Source organism: Cololabis saira, chromosome 8, assembly GCF_033807715.1.
Source record: "Cololabis saira isolate AMF1-May2022 chromosome 8, fColSai1.1, whole genome shotgun sequence".
NCBI classification, from domain to species: Eukaryota; Metazoa; Chordata; class Actinopteri; order Beloniformes; family Belonidae; genus Cololabis; species Cololabis saira.
The window spans coordinates 25,417,257-25,441,447 of NC_084594.1; the positions used below are offsets into that span (position 1 = coordinate 25,417,257).

General features: G+C 40.8%; 2 protein-coding genes across 4 annotated transcripts in view; one reads left to right on the plus strand and one right to left on the minus strand.

Moving 5' to 3' along the window:
- vgll4b (vestigial-like family member 4b) overlaps positions 1-4,809 on the plus strand; it is a 43,602-nt gene extending 38,793 nt beyond the window's left edge. For both annotated transcript variants that reach the window (XM_061727412.1, XM_061727411.1), the window contains one exon: positions 896-4,809. In XM_061727412.1, the coding sequence (XP_061583396.1) occupies positions 896-1,152 (257 nt within the window). In that variant the 3' untranslated portion in view covers positions 1,153-4,809. The remainder of the gene's footprint in view (positions 1-895) is intronic.
- A 74-nt stretch (positions 4,810-4,883) lies between these two features.
- Positions 4,884-24,191, minus strand: part of atg7 (ATG7 autophagy related 7 homolog (S. cerevisiae)) — a 96,840-nt gene continuing 77,532 nt past the window's right edge. For both annotated transcript variants that reach the window (XM_061727408.1, XM_061727409.1), the window contains exon 19: positions 4,884-5,712. In XM_061727408.1, coding sequence (XP_061583392.1) covers positions 5,680-5,712 — 33 coding nt within the window. In that variant the 3' untranslated portion in view covers positions 4,884-5,679. The remainder of the gene's footprint in view (positions 5,713-24,191) is intronic.

A 24,191-nucleotide genomic window follows, 5' to 3' on the forward strand; every position in this document is an offset into this window, starting at 1 on the left:
TATCCGTCCTCTGTTCTTTGATACATTTATAATAGCTGTTTTATGGTCCCAGTGAAATCTCAAATGATCTCATTGAGGTTAACAGTAAAATTTAAAACAGCGGTTTAATACTTAAAAAAATAAATAAATAAAATGTCAAAAAAAGGTTGCTGTGTAATATGAAGTAGCTGCTCCCAGGGTTTAAAGTGATGCTGGGCAGTAGGGCTGGGCGATATGGACCAAAAGTCATATCTCGATATTTTCTAGCTGAATGCCGATACTCGATATATATCTCGATATTTTTTCTGTGCCATAATTGGGGTTTCCCCCAAAGCTTTATAGCATAGCATCTCTGTTAGCTTCATTTTTTTCTGAGGCAAATGTCACACAGGTACCTTTATTAACAGAGATCTGCACAATATCAAAATGTATAAAACAAATGAAATAAAAATAAACTGCCTGCATATATAGAATAAAAATGCTTCTTGAATAAAATAAAACAAATATCTCTTTCCTGCATAACAATTAAATTAAAATACACTGTGCAATTAATACAATGTAGACAGTAACAGGCAGACTTTTCCACTGAGGTTGACAGTTGTGCAAATAACAAAACATTTGTGCAAATCTCAAATAAAACATTCAAGTCAATTTGTCACAAAATAAGCTATATCCAAATCATTAAAAAAAAAAAATTAAAAAAAAAAAAAATATATAATAATTTTTTTTTTTTTTTTTTTTTTTTTTTTAATCGAGATAAACGATATTGTCTCCATATCATATCGAAAATATATCGATATATATTAAAATCTCGATATATCACCCAGTCCTACTGGGCAGTAAACTGCGCATACAAGTGAATGTCTTTGTTCCGATTATCAAAGCGCTAACTCTAAACTCTGCTCTCTTGCATCAGCCAACACGGCCTGCGACCCCGTGATCGAGGAACATTTCCGCCGCAGCCTGGGGAAGAACTACAAGGAACCCGAACCCACTTCCACCAACTCGGTGTCCATCACAGGCTCGGTGGACGACCACTTCGCCAAGGCGCTGGGAGACACCTGGCTGCAGATCAAAAACAAGGGCAGTCCCTCGTCGTCTGGCAGCAGCCCCAACTCCTCTCCCGACAGTCACATGGTCAATCACAACCACTCCCCTTCTGTTGTCTCCTGAAAGGGAAAGGACTTTTCTACATTTCCCCAACTCACCCAATGGTCCCAGCTCCGACATCGATGCCTCTCTCACTACCCCGGTCTGTCACCAGCATCCCTGAGGGAATGCCTGCCTGCTGGTCCGCTAGAAACAGCCCTCACCCTCCCACCTGCTCTTTTCACTGTGCAGTCACAGAGGAATCGGTTGAGCAATAAAGACACGGCCACTTTAACCCCGTTTATCCTCTGGTATGCGACGTGGAGCTGGACTGGAGCAGCAGCTTTCTCCTTCCCCTCATTTCTCATCCCTGGATGTTGAGCTTGGGAGCTTTGGGGCCGAGCAAGTGTCTGTAGTTATATGTACATAAACAGAGAGAGGGAGGATGGTGTTGTAGTAATTCAGTTTCTTTTTTCTTTCTTTTAACAATAGTTTTGTGTATTGATTTTGCATTATGGGATGCCTGCCATGAAACGAAAAGAAATGTGAGAAACAATTCTTAGAAAACAATCACCAACCACCTGACTGCGCTACCAAAGAAACCTCAGACACTGATGTTTATCACTGGCCACCTTGAAAAACAAAACAACAAGAAGCCATCTCATTATCACCTCTGCTGTGTTTTATCCACCTTCATCCTCCTGCTCTCTGTGTCTGGAGGAGACCACTCAGTCTGACTTACACCGCTGCTGAAGGGAAAGCGTGGCACGTCACTTTGCATCTGGCTCTGAGCACACGGTGGATGATGCAATTGGATAATTCCTGTCTAAGTACACCTGGGAAAAGTTGGAAAATTAGGAATAGGAGGCTGAATCCAATTTTAATTTCATTTCCTAGTAGCACAATAAACGCATCCACTTCTCAGCAATCTATTCCACGTCTACTCAAAGTTCAATCCATGTTTTTTTTCTTCTTTTTTAAATTGATGTCCTTTAGTTCACAAACATCCAACGGTGGTGTTAATGTCCTTCACAGCCGTGAGAGAAAATGACGTTTAAAAGCCACAGATGATCAAATCTGAACTGCTGAACTTTCATGTGACTCGCAGACACAAGTGCCGGCAGTGATGAGGGGAACGTTGATGCTGCGTGTCATTTTGTGGGGTTTGTTTTTGTTGTTTTCGGGGAGACAAGATCATTTGGATCTCTTCAAAAACACAACTTTGTTTATGTGAGCCTTTGAACATGGTTGTTGTAATTATGTGGCTTACACACTGCTAACCTACCCTCCCTCTCCGACACAGTGGTTTGAAAGATTTCTACAAGGTTTTAAGGGTAAATTGATGCTTTTACAGGTGCATGTGTTTTTTTTTTCTTAATAGCTGGTATCTATTAGTGTTTTTAGCATTTCAAACTTTACTATTAGTCTTTTCATTCAGACGTTAACCGTTTCTTTGTTGTTGTTGTCAGTAACAGACAGACACTATACACTCACTGCTGGGTCAGTTGTACTCCATATTATTGTTGGTATTGATATTATTACAATTTGTATTTTTGATTTTCCATTAATATTGGTATGGTAACAAACATCTATAGTGGGACAGCCTCCGGACAGGCTCTGTTGTATGATATAAGCTGCATCACTCAAAAGCATCTCATCTAGGTTTTCAGAAGAGACTGATCCGTCTGTGGTACCGGATACTGCAACCTTCAGCACGACAGGCTGAGACGCCAAACTGATGTCAGTTCGTCTAAAGTCAAAAGCATCTGAACTCGTCGTAGCCGTGTGGTTCTTGTTGGAGCAGACAAAGGTTCTTGTAGGAAGGACGTGTCGGTGGGTCACTATTGTGTCTTAAATGCTCACAGTTTAAAGGACAAAATGCTCTTAGAGGAAAAAAAAAAAAGAAAATGAGTCCATTTGGTTGATAATCATTTCTTTATCGGTTTAAGGTGTGATGTCACAGCTCTGTCAACTTTCATCAGCTGATATTTTTTGTTTTCATGCCAGGTCTTTTTTTGTTTTGAATTTTCTGACCGTTGCATAGACTGCTGTAGTTTAAGGACATGAATTTTACTCTGGAAAAGAACCTGCGCTGAGGTGGCATACATTCCTCCAGTGGGGAACTTTACACAGGACTCATACATATCTCCACGGCAGCAGATGGAGCTCAGAAGCAGCCAGGACTGCTTGTGCAAGACATCTTTCCCAACAGTTTTTATTCCTGTCACATAGAGCAGATCAGCCAGGCTGGACAATACAGGAACACCCACAAACATTTAGAGCGTTGTTGGAGAGAAGTGGACGTGCACATGTTTATTATTCTGTGTCTAAAAAGCAGAGCTGAAGGTAACTGGTGATGACGTTTATATTTGTTTGCTTTTAGGCAGTTTCTATCAATCAGTCGCATATATGAACGCTATTCTCTCTTCTCTCCAAAATGTCCACACATTCCATCATCAGCTACTAGAAAAACAAATGCAACAGAACTGGGACTGAAGCGAGGAGGTTGAGGGGTCGAATGCCCCAGGTTTCATTGGGGGGGAATAGGAGAATGCGATTATGTTAGCGTGCTTTCTGTGAGCAGATTAGAGCGGTTTCAGCAGGCCGGTGGAGGTGAGGTGGCTGAGCTTCAGGAGCTGTGCTTTTGTAAGTGCAAGCTGCGAGTCACTAGATGTTCACCTGTAGTCCGAAGTCTGCGTTGGGTCTCACAGCAGTTCCCACCCCGTTCTCAGACCCAGCTCCATTTAACATCCCATGTATTTCACATCGTTTTGGCTTGGCTCGGCGTCCAGAGGATTTTGTTTTCCATTATTTACGTTCTCATGACTTCACTACCACCCTGTAGATAGGAGGCGCGCTCTCTGCTTCGGCACACACTCCCTACACACTGTAGGAAAATCACTTAATAAAAAAATGCTTCTTTTTTTTTATAATAGGTAACTATAAGACCATCATTACGCTGTGCGTAACGAATGTACAGAGAAAACAAATCGTAGGTATTTTTTGAGGATCAATTAATTTGTTAATGATATGTAGCTATTTAATTGTTTTTTTTCTGTCCTTATATTGTAATCATTGCATTTTCTTTTTTTTGTGAAAAAAAGTTGATCTTTTTTGTTTGTAGAGTTTGTCTTGTTAGAGTTGAGGTTCAAGTGCAGGAACACAGTAAATGTATGAAAACACGATAAGCCACAGGTGTTTCTGTGACAATCGCTACTTCCATTGATCCCCATTGTTCGACAAATCATTGAACACGTATCCGAACACGCCACTTCTGAGACGTTTGAACAAGAATTTAACGAGGGCCCCCGTTGGAGCATGTTTTGCATTAAACAAGAAAATAAAAGAAAAGTGTTAGTCGTGGGCTAACAGGCAGGTACAGTGTCCGTATTGTGTGTTAGCGATATGAAACAAACGTTAACGGGGGAACGAGTAAACCCATCAGTGCGTTTGAGGGAAATGTGTTTAATTGATCTGGCAAATGTGCCTGGAGATGTTACTCGAGAATCCACCACTATATAAATCAAAGAGGAATTAATCTCGACTTTGTAAGTGGAAGTAGCATGTACTCAAGGGTAGTAATACTCTGAACTGTAAGAAAATTTCTATCGAAGCAATTTGTGGCTCTGTGTCTCCTACTAAAAAGGTTTTGGCAGGCCACCTTTTTTGTACGTAAAGTAGCCTTAATGAACAATAAAGTGCTTTTAAACCACCGACTGTGTCCTAAAACTCTTCTCATGTGACTGTGTGAATGCTTCCGAAAGGGCGGATTGGGTGTGTGGACGAGTGATTATAACAGAGATCAAATCACATGATAACAATGGATAGCAAAGGGATATTTTATTGCAGTTTTGGTTCAAATGCAGAAGTAAATCAGAGTTTGTTCAACAAAAGCAATTCTCAAAATCCAGGAAGTCATTAATCGCTTAAACCTAGTATGGCTTCACTTTTAACGTGTACTTTATTATAAGACAAAGAAAGAAGGAAGTTTGCACCAGGACCTGCATGCATCAGCAGAAACCACTCACTGGTTCTGTTTTGGACGGGTTCCTGCTCCAACTGTCCACCATTACACCACGCAGCAGCGTCCGTGTGTGCAGACTTCCTCCCAGGAATAACGCCACAGCTGCTTTTACTATCAACTGTATATACATCACACTCCGGTTAAACAGACGACATGATGGATGGGTTTTCTGAGCGGACAACTGTGTATTTCACAGTTTACCTGAAGGTCCATCACAAACTGAATGAACAAACAGATGTAGGGGGCATCTGTTTAAAGGACTCTTGGATGGAAGGATCAAAACTTATCGTTTAGAAAGACCTTTTGTTTTTCTTCGTAGTGAATAAAATGCAGAAATACACATCAGTAGGTGACAGGAAGAGATACATTCACCATGAAATGCAGGTGTTACACATAATACACATAATAGTGCCAACTCTGCTCCTGCTTCAAACATCTATTTTGTTATGATTATTTTACTGTTATTGTTCATGTTTTGTTGGTCCATCCTGTGTAACATGAAGTGCTTTGCCTTTTATAAATGTGAGAGTCGTAAGGGAAGAAGGAAGGTAGAGTGCAGCGGGGAGTCTCTCCAGACCCTCAGGTGCTCAGATGCTCTCGTCGTCACTCATGTCCCAAATCTGATGAAGAAAAAGAAACAAAGAAAGAAGACGCCATTCAGAACCAAAATCATTTACAGATTTAAAAGTCTGATGAAATGGAGTTTCTGGTTGACAAATGACAAATTAAACGAGCGGATTAAAAAAGTTGCCCACCAGAATTTCCCCGCTAAGACACAATTCAACTTTGTACACAGCGAACATGTCTAGATTTCTTTTATCAAACCATAAGCTGAAGCATGAGCTCATCTACCTCTATCAGTGGTCATAAATAAAGTCACTGGTCTGAAAAAAGAGGAGGAGAACGATGAACAGGATGTGAGGAGGTTATGAGTAATAAAATACACTTGAGAATATACAACAGGACGTGCGCTGGATGTGTAACAGCTTTGAAAATCATTACTCACGACTACTCAGAAGTCTTCTTACGAGGAAGTGAGATATACACACACACAGACTGAGGAGCGCCCTTTGTAATAATGTGTCATTACACAACAGCAGCTCTCATGGCAGCAGATTCTTCACATTCTCTCACTGGAAGACGTAATTCACATACCTCTAACACTGTCTGGAATGTCACACACACACGCACACGCACACACACACACATGCACACACGCACACGCTACATTCCACCGTTTCACAACTCAAAGTGCTGGAAAAAAACGTGCAGTAAAAGCTAATAAAAAGATGATTTAGTGTTTTCTTAAAAGTTTTTTTTTTAAAAGCCACGTCTTGATAAAAAGTGTTGTGACATTTAAGGAAGAAGGATGAGTGCTATATAAGATTATGTTAATAACTTTATGAATTATTTTGAGAGATGTACTTTTGGTTAAGCTTGCACGAGGCATTTTGCTGAAAAACAGACTTGAACGTCTGATCAACAATTAGAATGAACACAGATCAATACTTTTCTCGCTGGTTGATCCATCAATCGACCGGATTCAGCTCTAAACCAAAGTGATGTCACACGTACAATGAAGTTGATATGGAGCTTTAAAAGGGCTGGAACTCGTTCAGTAAGTACAAAGATCTAATTTAATCTAATTTAATGTGCAAAAAGAAAAAAACATACAGAAAAGATTATTTTGTCTATTTTTTCCAGGAAAATGGCTGGAAAGCATGAGTAGATTACAGAGCAGCAAACCACGTGAAACATATCTGCATCAATTTTTGGATAAAGTTCAGAAGAGCTAAGATAAATGAGACTATACCGCTAAAAGCTTAGTGGCAAAAATGTTTCATACGAGTACGCAGAGACGGTTCTGCTCAAAACAACGCATCAGTCAACCTTACTCCTACTGTAGATCAGGCAGCTTCGTGTTAGATAATCAATGTGAAACATCAAGAGAATTAAAGCTGTGGAAACTCCACCTTTCAAACACAGCAAGGCACTGGCTGAACATGTGAATTAGAACATAAAAGGCTGTCCAAACACTGCAGCTGCTTATTTTAGTCTGGTTTAATGTTTAATGCTGGAGGAGCCAACCTATAAATTCACGAGGGCTAAGCTAAGAGTCTCTGCTCGACGTCCTTAGAGCCGGTACCTGCTGGAATGACCTGGGAACCACTGACAATAAGATCCCACCAGTGAGACCAACTGGTCTTTTACAACAAATCATTAATTGTACATCTGAGAGTGGATGAAGAAGAGACGCCCCCTTACGGGCCTGTTTTACAGCAACCTGAGATTACTTTAATTGCCTCTGCATTTCACTATCAATACCATATATAACTCCAACAATATTGTCCAGGTGATGGACAAATCCATCCTCCGGCCTCAACATTCTGACTTTTCTCCATCAGGCACAAATATGTTTTTTGCTTCCCTTCCATCGTTAAATTGCCTTCTCTCTTCATAAGTTTGTCCTCTTTTGGACAGTTTTGTTTCAGATCCATGACTTAACCACAAAACTGTTGCAGGAAATCGCTAACTCATCAGAATGTATAGTGGGACATGTAAAGATATCAGAATTACACCTTGTTACAACCAAAAACGTAATAACGGCCAATAACGTAATAACTGCCAATAATGTAATAATTTTGGCCATTTCAAATGTAATAAAGCCAATAGTGTAATAATGTGCCAATATTATTATTAAATCTTTATTTCAGACCCAAGGGGATCCATATCACCATAAAAGCAGAATAAGATAATAAAAACAAAGACAGAATAAAAAACAAACCAATAATGTAATAAAACTTTTGAGTCAATAATGTAATAACTTTTTGCCGATAATGTAATAATTTTGTAATAATTTTGTAATACCAGGCCAATAACGTAATAACCAGCCAATAATGTAATGCCTTATTACATTATCGGCAAAAAGTTATTACGTTATTGGCTCAAAAGTTTTATTACATTATTGGCACATTATTACACTATTGGCTTTATTACATTTTAAATGGCCAAAATTATTACGTTATTGGCAGTTATTATGTTATTGGCCATTATTACGTTTTTGGTTGTAACACACCTGGTGCCATAAACCCATTGAATAGTTGTCATTAAACAGGTTATTGGGAGAAATATTTGAGCAGTGTCCTCCGATTCTCCAGAACCAGGATGACACGGTGCCGTCTTAACTTTAATACTTGACCTTGATCAACAGAGTAAGACGTTTGGGTAACAATGCGCCCCAAAGTCATCACTGCCTGTACCCAGCAACAAAAAAAAAAAACAAAAAAAAAAAAAGGAGTCCTGCCTGTCCTGCTGCACGTAACCAGGCCCAACAGTCCACTGCGTGCAGCCCACTTCCCCAGTGTTTTTTTAGTGTGAAGTCGTGGGTCAGTGTGGAGAATCGGGGACAAATTCATGTCAAAACTGGAGGCTCTGCATTTCTGCTCCACTGCTGCTGGGGAGCAGCCATCAAAAGGACAGCAAGCAAAGAGCTCTTTGAAAGCCAGCGACACTGGAGCCCCTCACTGGACTGCTGCCATACCGCACCGATGCTGTGTGTATGTGAGTGTGAGTGCGAGTGTGTGTGTGAAATCTTTTGTGCAAAATGGAAAGGGTGGTGGGGGAGGTTATTATGTAACATGAATAGCTTAAGCAAACCAGAGCCAAAAACTTTACTACACTCTTTCCAGCAGCACTGAAGAGTTCGGATGTTTCTCAACCTTTTACCTCCGTTGCTGCAACACATAAGCGGATTTCTGGAAAGCCGAGATCGGCTCAGTTCAGTTTCACTACGGCCTTTTATTCTACGCTAACAAATGAGGTGAACCTGAATGTGAAGCAGCGGACAAACAAGACATTCAAATTTAGCCGTTTTTTTATTTGTAGAACAGCTAAATTAGTGCTCAAATAATGAAATTTATGAGCAAAAACAGCACTTTTCCCTGTCTCTTTATGATAATATTTACTTATTTATTAGTTACTTTGAGCACAGTCTGATGGAAGTTACCATCACACGTACATTTAAGATCGTTTAATAAGATTCACTAATTATAAAATGAGTACTACAACTACTATTACTACTGTCATTTAGCAGACGCTTTTATCCAAAGCGACTTACATCTGAAAGAACACAAGCACAAAATCGCATAGGAAGGTACAACTGGATAAGTGCTGAGTCCAGTGGGACACAGGTGCTGCCATGCCAGTGCTAGAATATATATATATATATTCTATACACATATTTATTTTCCCTTTATATAAGAAAGCTACGTCTAAAAAGACACCATCTTGTCATAAGTGTCATAAGCAGCTTACTAGGTGCAGAAGTGCTCCTTAAAGAGCTGAGTCTTTAGCTTGTTCTTAAAAGTAGGTACAGACCCTGCGGATCGGACAGAGTAAACATTAAAAGTCAGTCAAAAGCTGTGGTTTCAACCAACCAACATCAGCAGAGAAACTTATTGTCATCAGTCCCATTGGGAGATTAGAAACTTAGTCATGTGTTGCCAACATGTGTGAAAGCTTGAGTTGTGACTCAAGATGTTTCCCGTCAATATATATCATTATGTATGATTTTATGGGGCACGGTGGCGCAGCTGGTAGTGCAGCCGTCTCACAGCTAGAAGGTCCTGGGTTCAATCTTTGCCGGTGCTGAGTATTGTTTTAGTTTTTTTTTTAAATTGAGGGACTTTGTTGAATCTCAACATTTCCATTGACCTTTTTCTGTAATTTTACAATATGGGAATGAACAGAACTGAACACAGTATGAAACATCCAAAACATAAACTGTTTTTAGACCATAAGGCATCGTTTTTTTTTGTTTTTTTTTTAAACTGATAGACAAAGCTGATAAAATGCTTTCCCAGTGCCAGGAGGGGTGTATTTGCCCTCTGAGGGATACACACATGCAGAACTGGAGTCGCATCTAGTAACAACCACCATTGCCGGGGGGTTAAGGACACCGCCTGGCTTTCTGAGATAATTTGCCTACTTTATTATTCTTGACTGAACAACTGTCAGCCCACACTACAACATTTAGAGAATGGTACAAGCTATCAGGTGTAATCTGATCGGTCCACTAGCTGTGAGGTGTTTCTGCCTGGTAGACGTGCGTCTATAAGGAAAAGCTGACTCCATGCACTCCTGTGGCCTCGGTGAAAACTGGCACAGCCACTCAGGTATTCTATTACCATCAATCCCGACTGGAGCCACGCAACCTCCATTTACCCAGCGACAACACGGGCATTTGATGTGATGCTGAATGAACTTTAAAGCCAGATGTAAGTGTGTTCTCTGACTAATGTCAGAAGGGCTGTGGTTAATTACAACTCCAGGCTTCAAGCATCAGTCCTGACTGGACCGAGACAGAGACAGAGACTACGGTGGCACCTCAAAGGGATTGGCAGAAACACAACCAACAACCCGTAACTTTTAAGCAGCCTTATCACCTCGAGACAATAAGTCGTTGCTGGTCGCAAAAACAATGGCTGGACAGCGCCTAACGTGCAGCGGTAAGCTGCGTGTAATCACCGTGTGAATGTGCTTGTAATCAGTTGCGCTCCAGCTGATATGACAAGTATAATCCAGGGTCGTTGAAACAAGTCTGTGATCAGATAGAGAAGGTTTCAGCTGGAAGCTGAGGCTGCTGGACCAGCAGCCAACCCTCTGCTGCTGGTGATTACAACTTCTCCACCATCACAACTGTAACCACAGCAGGAGGGCTTTTGTTTTTAAACTAAAGCAGTGCTCCTGGAACAGTAATGCCAAAAGTAACTGGATTATCAAGAGGCAACTTTTCAGATCTCAGTGATTCCACTGCCATTTCCTCTTTCAGGCAGTTGAATAGGTATTGTTGCTCCTCGGGCAAAGCCTTTCCCAAATACCGAGCCTTCTTACAGGAATACATCCTAAGTGCGGGTGGCCCCAGTGGGAATCCAACCTCTAAAGCCATTCAAACAGGCAACGCTGCGCAACCGCTGATGGGCTTTACTGTTAAACACACATCTGCTTCACATATCAGAACTGACACCAAAGCACTAAGCGCAGAGTCGAGCTTTCATCATGGAGACTGGCTCCATCTGATATGCAATTAGAGGACCACACAGAGTGATGTGGTTTAGGGCTGCTGGATGCAGTGGTGAGCGAGTGCTTCTGGTTGAGGAAGGAAATGCACTCGACCCAAATATCTGTTTTGTCCTTGTGATAGTGGGTAGTTTGTGCGAGCTTTCGCAGAGCTAAAGAAAGCAACTGACATCTTTCATTAGACAATGCAACCGAGAAACCTTCACAAGCCCTAAAATGGGTTTTAGCTTGTTTGCTGGGCGGGAGTTTTCTCATTCAGATGAAGGTATTTATTATCCAATGAACAGCCCTGTCTCAACCACGATGTCGAGGTGAAATACAGCACCGAGTGATACGTTAGAAAGTATTATGGTATTAAAGAAGAAGCCTGGAGTCTTGAATTACTGCTGCACACTTGCTTTCATGTTGTGGCTGCAGACTGAATGTTTTCTCTTCCATACATGTAGTGTGTCATCTTTCTTTCTTTGTCTTCCTGTGAACAGATCTTGAAAACCAGTCAATCTGTGAGCATCCAAATCATCATGTCGCGGCTTCTCTGACGTTTGACTTTATGATCGCTTCCAGTGAGGTCAAGGACGACTTCTAAGGATACTTTAAATACTATTCCACCGTACCTGGGCAGTCTGCACTGAGTGAATTTATTTAGACATGTTACTAGTTTGCTATTCCTGTGTATGACCTCCCGTCTGATTCATCTGCTCTGTGCACCTTAAAGTGGCTTCTATCAAAAATAGATCGGGTCTCTATTTTTAGGGAGCAGGTCACAGAGTCCAGCTGCTTCTGGGACGTATCCGGATCAAAAACATTGTCTAATACAGTGGTCCTCAACCATTTTTCAGTGATGTACCCCCTGTGAAATATTTTTTTCAGCCAAGTACCCCCTAACCAGCACAAAGCACTTTTGGTTGTAAAAAAAAAAATACCTAAAACAGAGCACTGTGCCATCAGTAACTGATTTATTAAACATAAAAATATTGCTGCTATGCTCCAACCACGACTACATCGTTGGTCCAAGTGATTGACAGGTGAAGCCAGGTGATTGACAGGTTAGGTGGAACCATCCTGGTGTGGGGGAAACTCTGCGGTTTTAGGATAATAAGTTGAATAGCCTACTCCTGAAGATAATTCATTTTATGAATTTAGACTTATATTTTCCTCAATTATTTATGAAATAATTATTTTTAAAGGATTTTTGCATGGATGCTACTTTTTAAATATATGTATATATTAAAATCTCACGTACCCCCTGGAGTGTCTTCACGTACCCCCAGGGGTACGCGTACCCACATTTGAGAACCACTGGTCTAAAACACTCACAATCGAGTTATCATATTTCACAAAAACTATGAGTAAAACTGAAACTAATAGTGAAAAATTAATCCAGTTAGCTGGAATAAAGATAAAACCTCAAGATTTTTTATAAAACGTAAAAGGAGCATGAGGCTCCTTTTAAGAAATGAGACTCTCTAGCGCCACCCTTCACCACGATGGCCGTTGGGGGTACTGCAGCCAACAGTGAAGCCGGCACGGGAGAACGGGGAGAACGCGCATGCAGCGTCATGTGACGTCACATCCGCAGGACAGCGCGGGAAATTCGGCCCCAGCACTGCAGCACATTTTGCAGCACACAGCCTGTTCAAGGCAACGGAGAGATACGCTAGAGCAGTGATTCTTAACCATAGGGCCGCGGCCCACACTTGGGTGGCAAGCGCCACCTAGTGGGCCGCAAAAAAAATTCTGTTTTGTAAGTGTGGGCCGTTGGGGCCGCAGGACTGCATAACAACTCCCGACCAAATGAGGAGAAGACACTCAGCTAGCTGTACGTGTAATAGTAAGAGAAATGGTGTGTATTTACCTTCATTTTGCACAGAGTACGTTTAGATTGGCCAGGATCAGGGATCGATTACTAGGGTAAGTTTGGGGTTTAATTTTTCCAATCACTAATTCTTTTTTTCCAATTGTAATTATTTAAAGGGAAGAATAAATAATCTTTATGGCTTTCATCCTAGATTTTTTTTGTAGTCTGTATCAGCATCTGTAGTCAGCACCTCAAAAACTAAAACTAAGACTAAAACTAAACTAAAACTTCTGATACGTTTGTTAAACTAAATTAACCTAAACTGAAATAATCGAACTAAATGAAAAAATAAATAAAACTATAAAAACATTCAAAGCCGTTTCATAACTGCACCCAGTGTTGCTAGAAGTCTCAGAACATCTGGAGGAGGAAGCTGGCATCTGGACAAACGTCATGTTCTGTTTGACTCTCAGAGTATAACTGCTGAAAAATTACACAGATAAAATAATTACAGATAATAAAAACCTCCGTCTGAATGAAGTTGATGTATTTATGTATTAAAGAGGTGCGTGGTTAAGGAGTTGTTATAATCCCGCTATTTTTGGATGAAAACTATTGAAGAAAGTCTGAAATTATTTAAATGCCGAAACCTTACACCGTTTCCTAACTGCATGAGAGCGTCCGACTATCGCGTCGCACTGCGTGACATCGGACGCTCTCTGTCCACACTGAAACCGTTAATATGCAGTTCTGTTATTAATTGTTGTTCAACTCTAACAGGCCATATTATTGTGCTGAACTTGCTAACTACCCTCCCTCAACGGTTTAACAGTAGCTAGAGTACTTTAACAGAAGCTAACGCTAAATTAACGTCTGCTCAGCATCCTGACAAAACACACAAAAATAACGGTCAGAAACTTCCAGCTCTCTGTCCATCTCCCTCCAGCCAGCTGCCACTTTATTGAGGTTTTGTAGTGAAATGAGGAGGTATCATAGAGATAACTTCTCATTTCAACTAACTGGATCAGCCGTTCCTCATCCATGACTGTTTCCTACAGCGCTTTCAACCGCCTTTCAACGCGAGCGACAGGAAGAAAATAGAAGCAGGGTGTGCGACAGATGTTCAGCTCAAAACGTTGCGCTGCGTCGCGCTGCGTCGCGCTGCGTCGCGCTGCGTCGCGCTGCGTCACGCTGCGTCGCTCGCGGCCAGTTAGAACAGTCCAATAGAAAATAAAGCAATGGAATTGATTTGGTCGCTGACGCTCGCATCACATGCAGTTAGGACACGGTGTTACATACTTTGTATCACAAACTGGGGCTTTGGCTGGGTTTCTCTCCAGGTATTCACTATTACTAATTAAGCAGGACATTGTGCATCATCCCAGTCCCAAAGAAACCACGACCTGCAGAGCTTAATGACTGCAGGCCAGTCGCCCTGACGTCCCATGTGATGAAGACCATGGAGCGGCTGCTGCGGCGGCACCTGAGGCCACAGGGCCACCGAGCCCTCCACGCTGTTCCAGGAGCAGGTGGGAGTAGGAGTAGGTCTGACACTGTGGTCAGCAGCATGGGGATGCTGCAGGGCACTATGCTTTCTCCAGTCCTGTGTAACCTGTACGCGTCGGACTTCCAGTACACCTCGCCTACTGCCACGTGTAAGGACAATTCACATCATCCACTGCATAGCATCATTTCAGGGCAGTGGAGCTGCTTTATGTTCACTGTCCAGGTCCACGGTCAGAATGAGATGGTCGCTGCTGCCCCCCCCCCCCCTCCCCCTCCCTGCAACATACAGCACACACACACACCTACTACTACTACTACTACTACTACTGGATCATAATGGATCTAATGTAGATGTGACTCAGCAGATGTTTTACTTAAAAATCTCACACTGAAGCCTCGCTGCCCGATCCGTGAAACCTGCATAATCATTGTCCTCAAAGACTTTTTAAATTCTCCCCTTTTGATATGCAAATTAAAACTGACAGATGCAAATGTTTGCAGACATCAACAGAGGGCAGTTCAAACCTCACAAATGGTCATCCGTGGAAACTCTCGTTTCCTCTCTCAAATGATTCATATCAGTTTGCTGTGGGGGATCTCTTGATTTATGTTAATGAGAGCAGGGCTGCTTCCTTTTTCATCCCCTCATCAGTCCCCTTAAGGCAAGTTATGACAACCAGGAGGGGGAGGGGAACACCCATAAAAGGGACTTCTACAATCACAAAGGAGTTTTTTTTTTTAGCTTACAGGAGTTTATGGGTTGCCAAACCCTTTCAGATTACTGGCTATTCATGAACAGCCTACACAGCTTTCTTTTTTTTCAGGCCCGTCCTCTCCACTGGCGAACCACAATCTACTCATCATGGTAACGCTCACAGTATGAAGAAAACATTGACAATAATAGCGTGTGTGTTTGTGCGCTGACCTCATGGTGCTAATATAGGGTTTCAGTCCCTCTCACACGATAGCAGTTTACATGTAAACCTGGTGTATTCCCACAAACAAGTGAGCTGCGAGTTTTGGTGGCTAGATGTAAATAAATAAATAATAATAATACTGTCATTTAGCAGACGCTTTTATCCAAAGCGACTTACATCTGAGAGAACAAACAAACAGAGAGCAATGAGGGCTAAGGCCTTGCACCGGGGCCCAAGGTGGTTCATCTTGTTTGCCATTCCTCTGTAGCCACTAGACTACCACCCCCCCTAATAATGCACTTTTGGGTGTAGTCTCCCTAAGGGTTTAAGTTGCCAGAACAGAGGATTGCTCTGAAGTGAAGAGGCAGCCCTTTGAAGTACAAAAAAGACATGATAAGGGAGACAACCACCTGCTGGGCTGCCAGGAGAATTTTTTTATCTGATTTATCTGGAGCTGGAGTTTTTGAATGAAAGTTTCCACCATTCTTTAAAGGGGACCTATTATGGCAACTAATACCTATTTTAAACAGGCCTTGAATGTCTTAAAAACAAGCTTTGATTGTTTTTGCTACATAAATGAGAAATTCAGCCTCTGAGCCAAGTCTTTATCTTCCCATTCTCTAACCTCATTATCTATGCAGGATTCTGAGTGGGCGGGGCTATGATAATGAGGCTCTGTGCTGATTGGCTGCCTGAATGACGCGATACACCGCTACGAAAAAATGGCGGAAGCTCCGGCCGGCGGAGTTAGTTGTGGGCGTGTTTTCACGCATCGCTCCCGTCGTTACGCAATGACAGGAGCAGAATCTGAACGGCTCGTAGAAGCCACATGACACTGGATGGCTCATCCGGGCGGCTGTACAGACACTGCAGAATTTGGTTGCTTTCCTCCTTCTCTGAGTTGGCAGGCTGAGGGGAGACCACTTTATATATGTTAAAGCAAGAAAAAACATGTTTTTCATAATAGGTCCCCTTTAACAGCAGTATTGACATTTCAATTGGCTTGTTGTTTGGTGTGTTAGTAATCGGAACAGGCAGCAGGACACAGGTGTCGGTGCAACACCCCGTCCAGCTGAGGCTGCACCTGTCGCTGGGTAGGAAGTGCTCCATGCTATCTGTAGTAACATGTGAGGCCTGTCTGGGGATCCGAATGTAGCTCTGCAACACAGCAAATCCCACTTGTCCATTTCTATCCCACTATGAGGACAAATGCTAGCTCTGTGTGAGCCCAGCTGAGTCACTCACATACGTAAGGTCTTGGCAACATCTGCTTCGTGCTGCCACCTCAAAGGATGTCTTAAAATATTATGGCACGTGTCAGAAGGCTTTGGTTATATTAATATTAAACTTGAACTACTTACAGAACATATCTTAAAGTTTTCCATTGTAGAAAAGGGAATTGTGCATGAGGTTGAGGCACACGGGAGCAGATTTCACATTTCATGCAGCGGAGAAATGCAGTTCAACTTTGCACAATTGACACTTAAACCTCTACAGAGCGGAAAATGAAATGACAGCATTTAAAGCAACAAAAAGAAACTTTTACAACTTTTAGCTTAGCAGGATGACCAATATGTGTGGAGGTCACTTTTATGACACTGTCTAAGATTTACTCTTGTCAAGTCAAGGTCTTGTTTTCCCTTCAATCAACACTTTTTTTAGTCTCTCTCTCGCAATAAATGGTTGTTGCAAAAGACAAGCAGTTGAATTCAGAGTTACTTTGGTTAGTTTCTTAACCCTTCCCCTTGATGGAAACTTGGAGGAAAATCATAGTTTGCAGGTGCCAAAATATAAAACCTTTGAAGGCAGATTAAGCAGGATATTACTAACAAGAAGAAGAATAAAAAAGAGAGAAAAACATACACATAGACACAAAAGTATGTCTCAAAATGATTCTTAACGAGCCACTGGAAGTGTGTGTCGGCCAGAGACACACCTCTCTGACTCCCTTAGTTTCGTGTTATTATGTTGTACTAGATTTATGTATTTGCTGTGCAGGTTTTGGGCAGTGAGTGTTGAGATTTAAGAAATTAACAGCACACTGGTGTGAAAACAATGGAACTATAGTGTATAGTTCAAATCTTTCACTAGACACGTTCACATACAATCCCTGATGCAGCAGCTCTCTGCAGGGTTCTGTGGAGGTGTGAATGCCTATTTGTGCTTTCAAATGTAATGTTTGTGAAACAGTGCTTTGTTCTTTGGCCTTGGCCCATTTTGCTCTTCTGCTTACACTCCCTCAGTTAAGGAGTTGCGGAATTTGATTGTTAAATTTGTGAAGCAAAAAGTAACCAGCCTCCAGAACTTGAGGTGCTACTGCTTCTTATTCCATAAATCTAACTGGAAATATTTTCGCTCAACAAATCAAGGCGCATTTCCATCCATCTGTCAGGTTGTTGATTAATGGCCAAAAAGTGTTGGCTACAAATATGCTTTGAGATCAGAATAACCCTTAGTTTGACTGCCAAATTCTAATCAGCTCATCCTGAAGTGAAAATTTGCACCCAATCTGAATAAAAGCTCCTCCTGGAACAGGCCTGTGTTTAGATGGATGGATGTACATGTAAAACCTGAAAACAGAAATCACCCAGCTTCATCCAAAGTGAAAGTATGCAAATAGAAACAAGCATTTGCAAAATTGTTCTCACTTTTACTGAAGATTTGAAAAACAAGCTGAAAATTGTTTTTATAATCAGCTGCTGAAGACTGCAGAGTGGTACAGTGCAGTAGCATCACTTGACCTGTTTCCTTAAAAGGAGGCATATACTCTTCTAGCAACATCCAGGGTTTATTTAACGTTGCTCACTAGTTGTAATGCATAAACATAAGCTCAACTTTAACCAACCCCAGCAACTGAAACTACCTCTTCCTTTATACAAGCCTCACTCCACTCGCTGGCCTGATAGGCAGGCAGCAAGAGATCATAAACAAGTAGGAAACCTGTGATGACCATGTCACCTTCTTCTCTGGTTTTCAAAAACAGCAGAACATTTTCCTGATATTACCACTAATGCCCTTGCACTGGAAATTTGGCAACACTTTGTTTTGATGCTCTGATGCTCCCAGAGTATCAGAGATCCTTCTGCACAGTCAATGAATACAAGTTTTTCCTTGCCACTGTTTGGCTTAAGGCTTTTCTCCCACTAGGGGAGTTTTTACCTGCCATTGTTTATGTAATAACTGCTCGGGGGTCATGTTCTGGGTCTCTGGAAAGCGTCTAGAGACAACTCTGTTGTATTAGACGCTAAACAATTAAAATTGAATTGAATTGAATTAAAATGGATGTGATGGTGACTCATCAAAATTCATGTACACTTTTGGAGATATATTGAAGGAAATAAAGGCATGGGGAAGGCAAATATGCTGCTGCGCTTCCACTAGTGACCTGTCATGAAGTATACATACCAGTTAGAAGAACAGTGGAAATCAAGAAAACAGCCACAAATCTTTCAGATAAAACTGCAAATTTGCCCAAAACTCCCATGTGACCTGTTTTTGTATCACTGCACAGTAATTGAAGACAATTTACTTCAAGATTACATGACTTGTGTGGAGAGAAATGTAAGCTCTATGTCAACAATTAAACTGATGTAGTGTACAGTATATCCTCGGAAAGGGCCATGTTTTATAAGAATGTAAATATTCTGCCTTGGTTCTGTGCAGTTGCCACTAGCATTGGAAAAAATTAATAAGCAGTGGATCTGTTAAGTATCTTTAATCTGTAAATAGATATATCTTGAAGCTATCTACAAAAAAAAAAAAATGAAACTGGAAAATTGCTGGCTCTTGGAATTGGAAAAGTATCCAAATCTGGCCTCAAAACTCATCAAAAAACAAAAAACTGTGGCTTTGGGAACCGCGTTTAGTCTATTGACTTAACCATCACTGAAAATCAGTGGGTAGATCTTAAACAAGATCTGCATGAAAAGCAGCTTCAAACATCTGATAAGTTCAAGCAACTCCTAAGGAAGTCTGCAAAGACTCATACATGACGGTCGGAAATACTGGCTGAAAGATGTAGGAGCTATAACAATCTGTGCCCTAAAAATAGGAGAGGAATAATTCTTCTCTTTGCTGGCTGCACAGCAACCTGGCAACACGTCTATTACTGGGTTCAAATTATCCCTGGCATTTCGGATATATTTTAACTATTGCACAATTTGTAGGAAAACATTTCTGGGGAAATTATCTGATTAAATAAATACTCATGGTTAATGCTGGTCTGAGAAGACAATGTGTAACGTTCCAGTAAAAACATCATCAAGGATTAAGAGTCTTAAACCTTAATCTATCCGAGTTGTCTCTTCAAGGAACACACTTAAAACGATAGCACACTCGTGCATCACACATGATTTACATGCACAGGCAGCTGAATGCATGTGCATATGCATGCATTCAGCTAAGTCGTGATGCGACACGGTTCAATATAACCCCAAGTGCTGCTGCAGCATGCTGCATTCCCAGCTACATTCCTGAATTCCTCAGACATTCCTGCACAATGTGTCTAAAATCTGCAGTGCAGTCGATTCACCGGTTTAAAGTAGGGTGAAAGAGTCGGGAAAATAAAAAGAGAATTCATGTCCCAAAAGGCACATTTTTTTCTCAAAGGTAGGACACTGAAGAAAATTAAAAGTTACAAGGTTCAATAAGATGACAAAAAAAACCAACAAAAAAACGAGCAAACAAACCAACAAAAAAACAGCTTAAGTGAGTATTTGTACTTTTATTACTGAGAATCTTTGAATTTTACACAGGGGATGAACACATTTTTTCAAAATATGTTGTTTCATTTGATGACTTCATCAAATGTATTTATATTATTTCACTTTTGGTTCAACTGATCGATGCATGGATTACATCTGTTGTTTTTATGAAGCTAATCTGTTACCATTCAATTACTGTATTTAAATACAAATATTACCTAGAACATTTATGGAATACAAAAACAATGTCTTTCTTGATAAATGCTTCTTTTTTCAAATTAAAGTACTGATTATTTGAATTGAAAAAAGTCTGATATTCTGCATTTACAGTAACCTAAGCAAAAGGTAAACAAATGCTTTTGAAGATGGCATTTATTTTGAGAATTTTCCAGAAAACATCCTACCTTTTAGAGTTTGGGATTGAAAGTAAATGAGAAAAAAGAAAGAAAAAAGGTGACATTTCAAGTGGTAAATTACCAGGTTTAATAAAGTTAATCGTGGAAGCTTTAAGGAGTCTACTGTAATTGAAAATGTGGAGAACAGGCCAAACCCTTACTGATCACATTTTTCTAAAACAAAGAATTATTGTTTTACTATTTGTGTCTAAAAATGTTTTAAAACCAACATCTCATCACTCAGAAACTTCAACTTTAAAATGAGCCTTCTGACACGTATGCAGGGACCCGTCCTCCATCTATGTATGGTGCTTTTGCAGCTTCTTTTTTTTTTCTTCTCATTACCACTTCAAGCTACCCAAAGCCAGAAAAAATATAAAACTGGAGGACTCTAAAGCTCCTAATGCCTTCTGTTTAATAAAATAATGTCTCCAGGCAGGATATACAAGTCCACACAATAAGCAGAGCTTTGGCTAATATTGCTTGGCGGTAAAAAATGCTTATTTGATAAAGTAGTTCCAGATGTTTCGGTCTATGATATTTGGGGACTGTGGATTCAGATTTGATGCTGTAGGTGTGTCCAGTTTGGATTTAAATGTGGTTTGTTACAACTGTGTTTTTTCCAATCTCTAAAATGCAAACTTTGACACTCATCAGCACACATATTACGATCATTATTTTCTTGTCAAACGCTGAGATACTTTTCTGAGATTAGAATCAACTTTCTGTGAGACGCTTTGGTAAAGGTACCTCAGGGAAACAGTACAACGCCACCCTTTCAACGAAGTCTTTACAGCTTTGTTCAAAGAAACTGGTTTTTAGGGGGCGGAGTAAATGATCTTATTCTTCTCCAACACCCTCTTCTGGGTGATGGGTCTTATTTGAAATCAACTTCTAAATAAAGCACCCTGTGAAGTTGGTTTAAAGGGAACTTATTATGGCATCTAATACCTATTTTAAACAGGCCTTGAATGTCTTAAAAACAAGCTTTTGATTGTTTTTGCTAAATAAATTAGAAATTCAGCCTCTGAGCCATGTCTTTACCTTCCCAGTCTCTAACCTCATTATCTATATGGGATTCTGAGTGGGCGGCGCTATGATAATGAGGCTCTGTGCTGATTGGCTGCTTGACACGATGACGCGATACACCGATACGAAAAAATGGCGGAAGCTCCGGCCGGCTGAGTTAGTTGTGGACGTGGTTTCACGCATCGGAGGCCAACCTATGTAAATCTCATTTTCGTTACGTAACGAAAGGGAGCAGAATCTGAACGGCTCGTAGAAGCCACATCACACTGGATGGCTCATCCGGGCGGCTGTACAGACACTGCAGAATTTGGTTGCTTTCCTCCTTCTCTGAGTTGGCAGGTTGAGGGGAGACCACTTTATATATGTTAAAGCAAGAGAAAACGTGTTTTTCATAATAGGTCCCCTTTAAGTTAAAAAGGGGAAAACAAGATAATTTTACTCTAATCTCAGTGCATGGGTTAGGGTTACAGATTTACACCAAAACGTCCATAAACAAAAGCAACATGATAATGGTCTTTTCTAGTCACTTCAGTGACTTCATCCCTATTGCTTCTGCTGCGTACAATTGATTTGAGAGAACACAATTCAGAGTTCGGTTTGATCACTTACAAAACTAAGCAAGCCAGAACCCCACTCACAGTCTAAAGCCTTTCTGCAATACTAAATATTTTGACTGAGCTCATTCTGATTTAAGTGGCTCTCTTTGCCCCCCTGAATTTTAAATAATGAGTTTGTGCTGTTCCATTTCCTGCAGTGATCCTCTGTGTTCCCTGTGGTGCCGTCTTTGTTCCAGGCCCGCTCCTCTCAGGGGGGGAACACTGCGTGTCATTGCGTGCGCACGGGTACACTGGCGCTCGAGACAGGAAGAGGAAAAGGGGATGGGTGGAGGCAGGAAAAGGAGGGGAACCTACGATTTAACCTGCACATGTCCTGTTCACTGGGTTAAATAAATAAAACCGAACAAAAAAGCTGACGCATATGACAAGACTTAACTGTGAAGCCATTAACAATGACTTCATCGTAATCAGGATCTGAGTTTGGGTCCATATTGCTGCTTAACATAATGGCAGTGGATGACACACTATTCTTGATATACTATATACAAAGATATACTATTCTTTCTGTCAAAAAGATTTAACCCCCCCCCCCCCAAAAAAAAAAAAACAACAACCTAAAAATAGGTTAGTCTGTGGAGCTCAACTGGAAACAGATTAAAAATACACTTTTTTTCCATAAAAAACTGCTGTTTCAAGATTACTAACTGATACATAAACAGGCTCAGACACTGATTTATTGAAAGGTTTTTTTTCCCTGCAGGAAGATAATGTATGCAGGAGCAACAAATTATTTTTAATAATGTGGAGATAATGATGGCGGTCTAACGGTGCAGACGAGTAAACTTTATCAGGATTTGGTAAACAAGATGGTGTTCATTTGTGCTGAATGTTCAGTGCAAAACATATTTAGCTTCAAGAATGTTTATTACAAGATCCTGGCACCCATCCTTCATTCTAAGCTAAAACAGATGAAGTATATATAATCAATATCAATGCATATATTGTATCCATATGGCCCAGGAGTGGTGAATAGCTGAATACTATAATGGCTGAAAACTTAAATACTTCAAACTGGCAATAAAAAAAAAACTACTGCAAAAAGTCCACATAATCAATGTTGTACAGCAAAGTCCTATCTTCTCCTCTCCTGATATGTGCTTCTAGACTAATGCCGCCTGCTGTTCAGAACACCTTTCATTTTTAGAAGTTTCATTTCTATTTATGCAACCAAATTCGCCATTATAGCTTTACTCTAACAAGATGTAGATGTCGGCTAAACATTCTCAGGGGGCGAGCCGCTTCTAACCTACGAGAAGCGGGGCATGTCTGAGGGATTTCTGGGAGGAACTCATGGAGGAAGAGAGGATTCAAAACTTTAGGAGGACTTCTGTTCAGTTATGTGATGCAATAAGTCTGCTACATCAATGTAGCCACTTCCAAAAGAAAAAATGTTATTGGTACATCGTGTGACCTGTAGATGTGAAATACTTATTTTATAAATGAGTGTAAAACCTTTTCTGCAATATTTTTTGAGTTTTTGAGGAATTGATCTGTTTCTATTAGTCATATTTTCTTTTCACAATTCCAATGTGGGCAGTTTAAAGAGGAATGGAAACACATCTTGTGATAAACCCATTTTTCTCTGCACTTTTTAAAACAAATGTTGGCAGTTTTTTTCCACTACATCTCCAGGGCTTAGCACATTAGCAAGTTTTTTTTTGTTTTTTTTTCCCCAGAAGTACAGCATCCCACCAAAGAAAAAAAAGAAAGGAAAACATGAACACAGACTTAAGTGTGTAAAGGTGACTGGGTTTCCTTGATTTGTCCAACAGCTGGTCCAGCATGGGAGGCTGAATGATGTTAAAATATGTAATATTCTTACAACCAAGGGCAAATGGGATTTTTCATTTGAGAAAGATTTGCAACCTGCTTATAGCTTTGTGAAATGACAGCGGAGTCCTTGATGATAGAGTGGACTGAAACATGGGAGCCTTAAATGCATAAATATTTAATTTGGAGGCAGAGAGGAGACAGAGAAGAGGACGGGTGAGGGAAAGAAGAGCGATGAAGCCGGAGAGGGGAACAAGGCTGAGGCCAGCGACATCAGAGGGAGAGG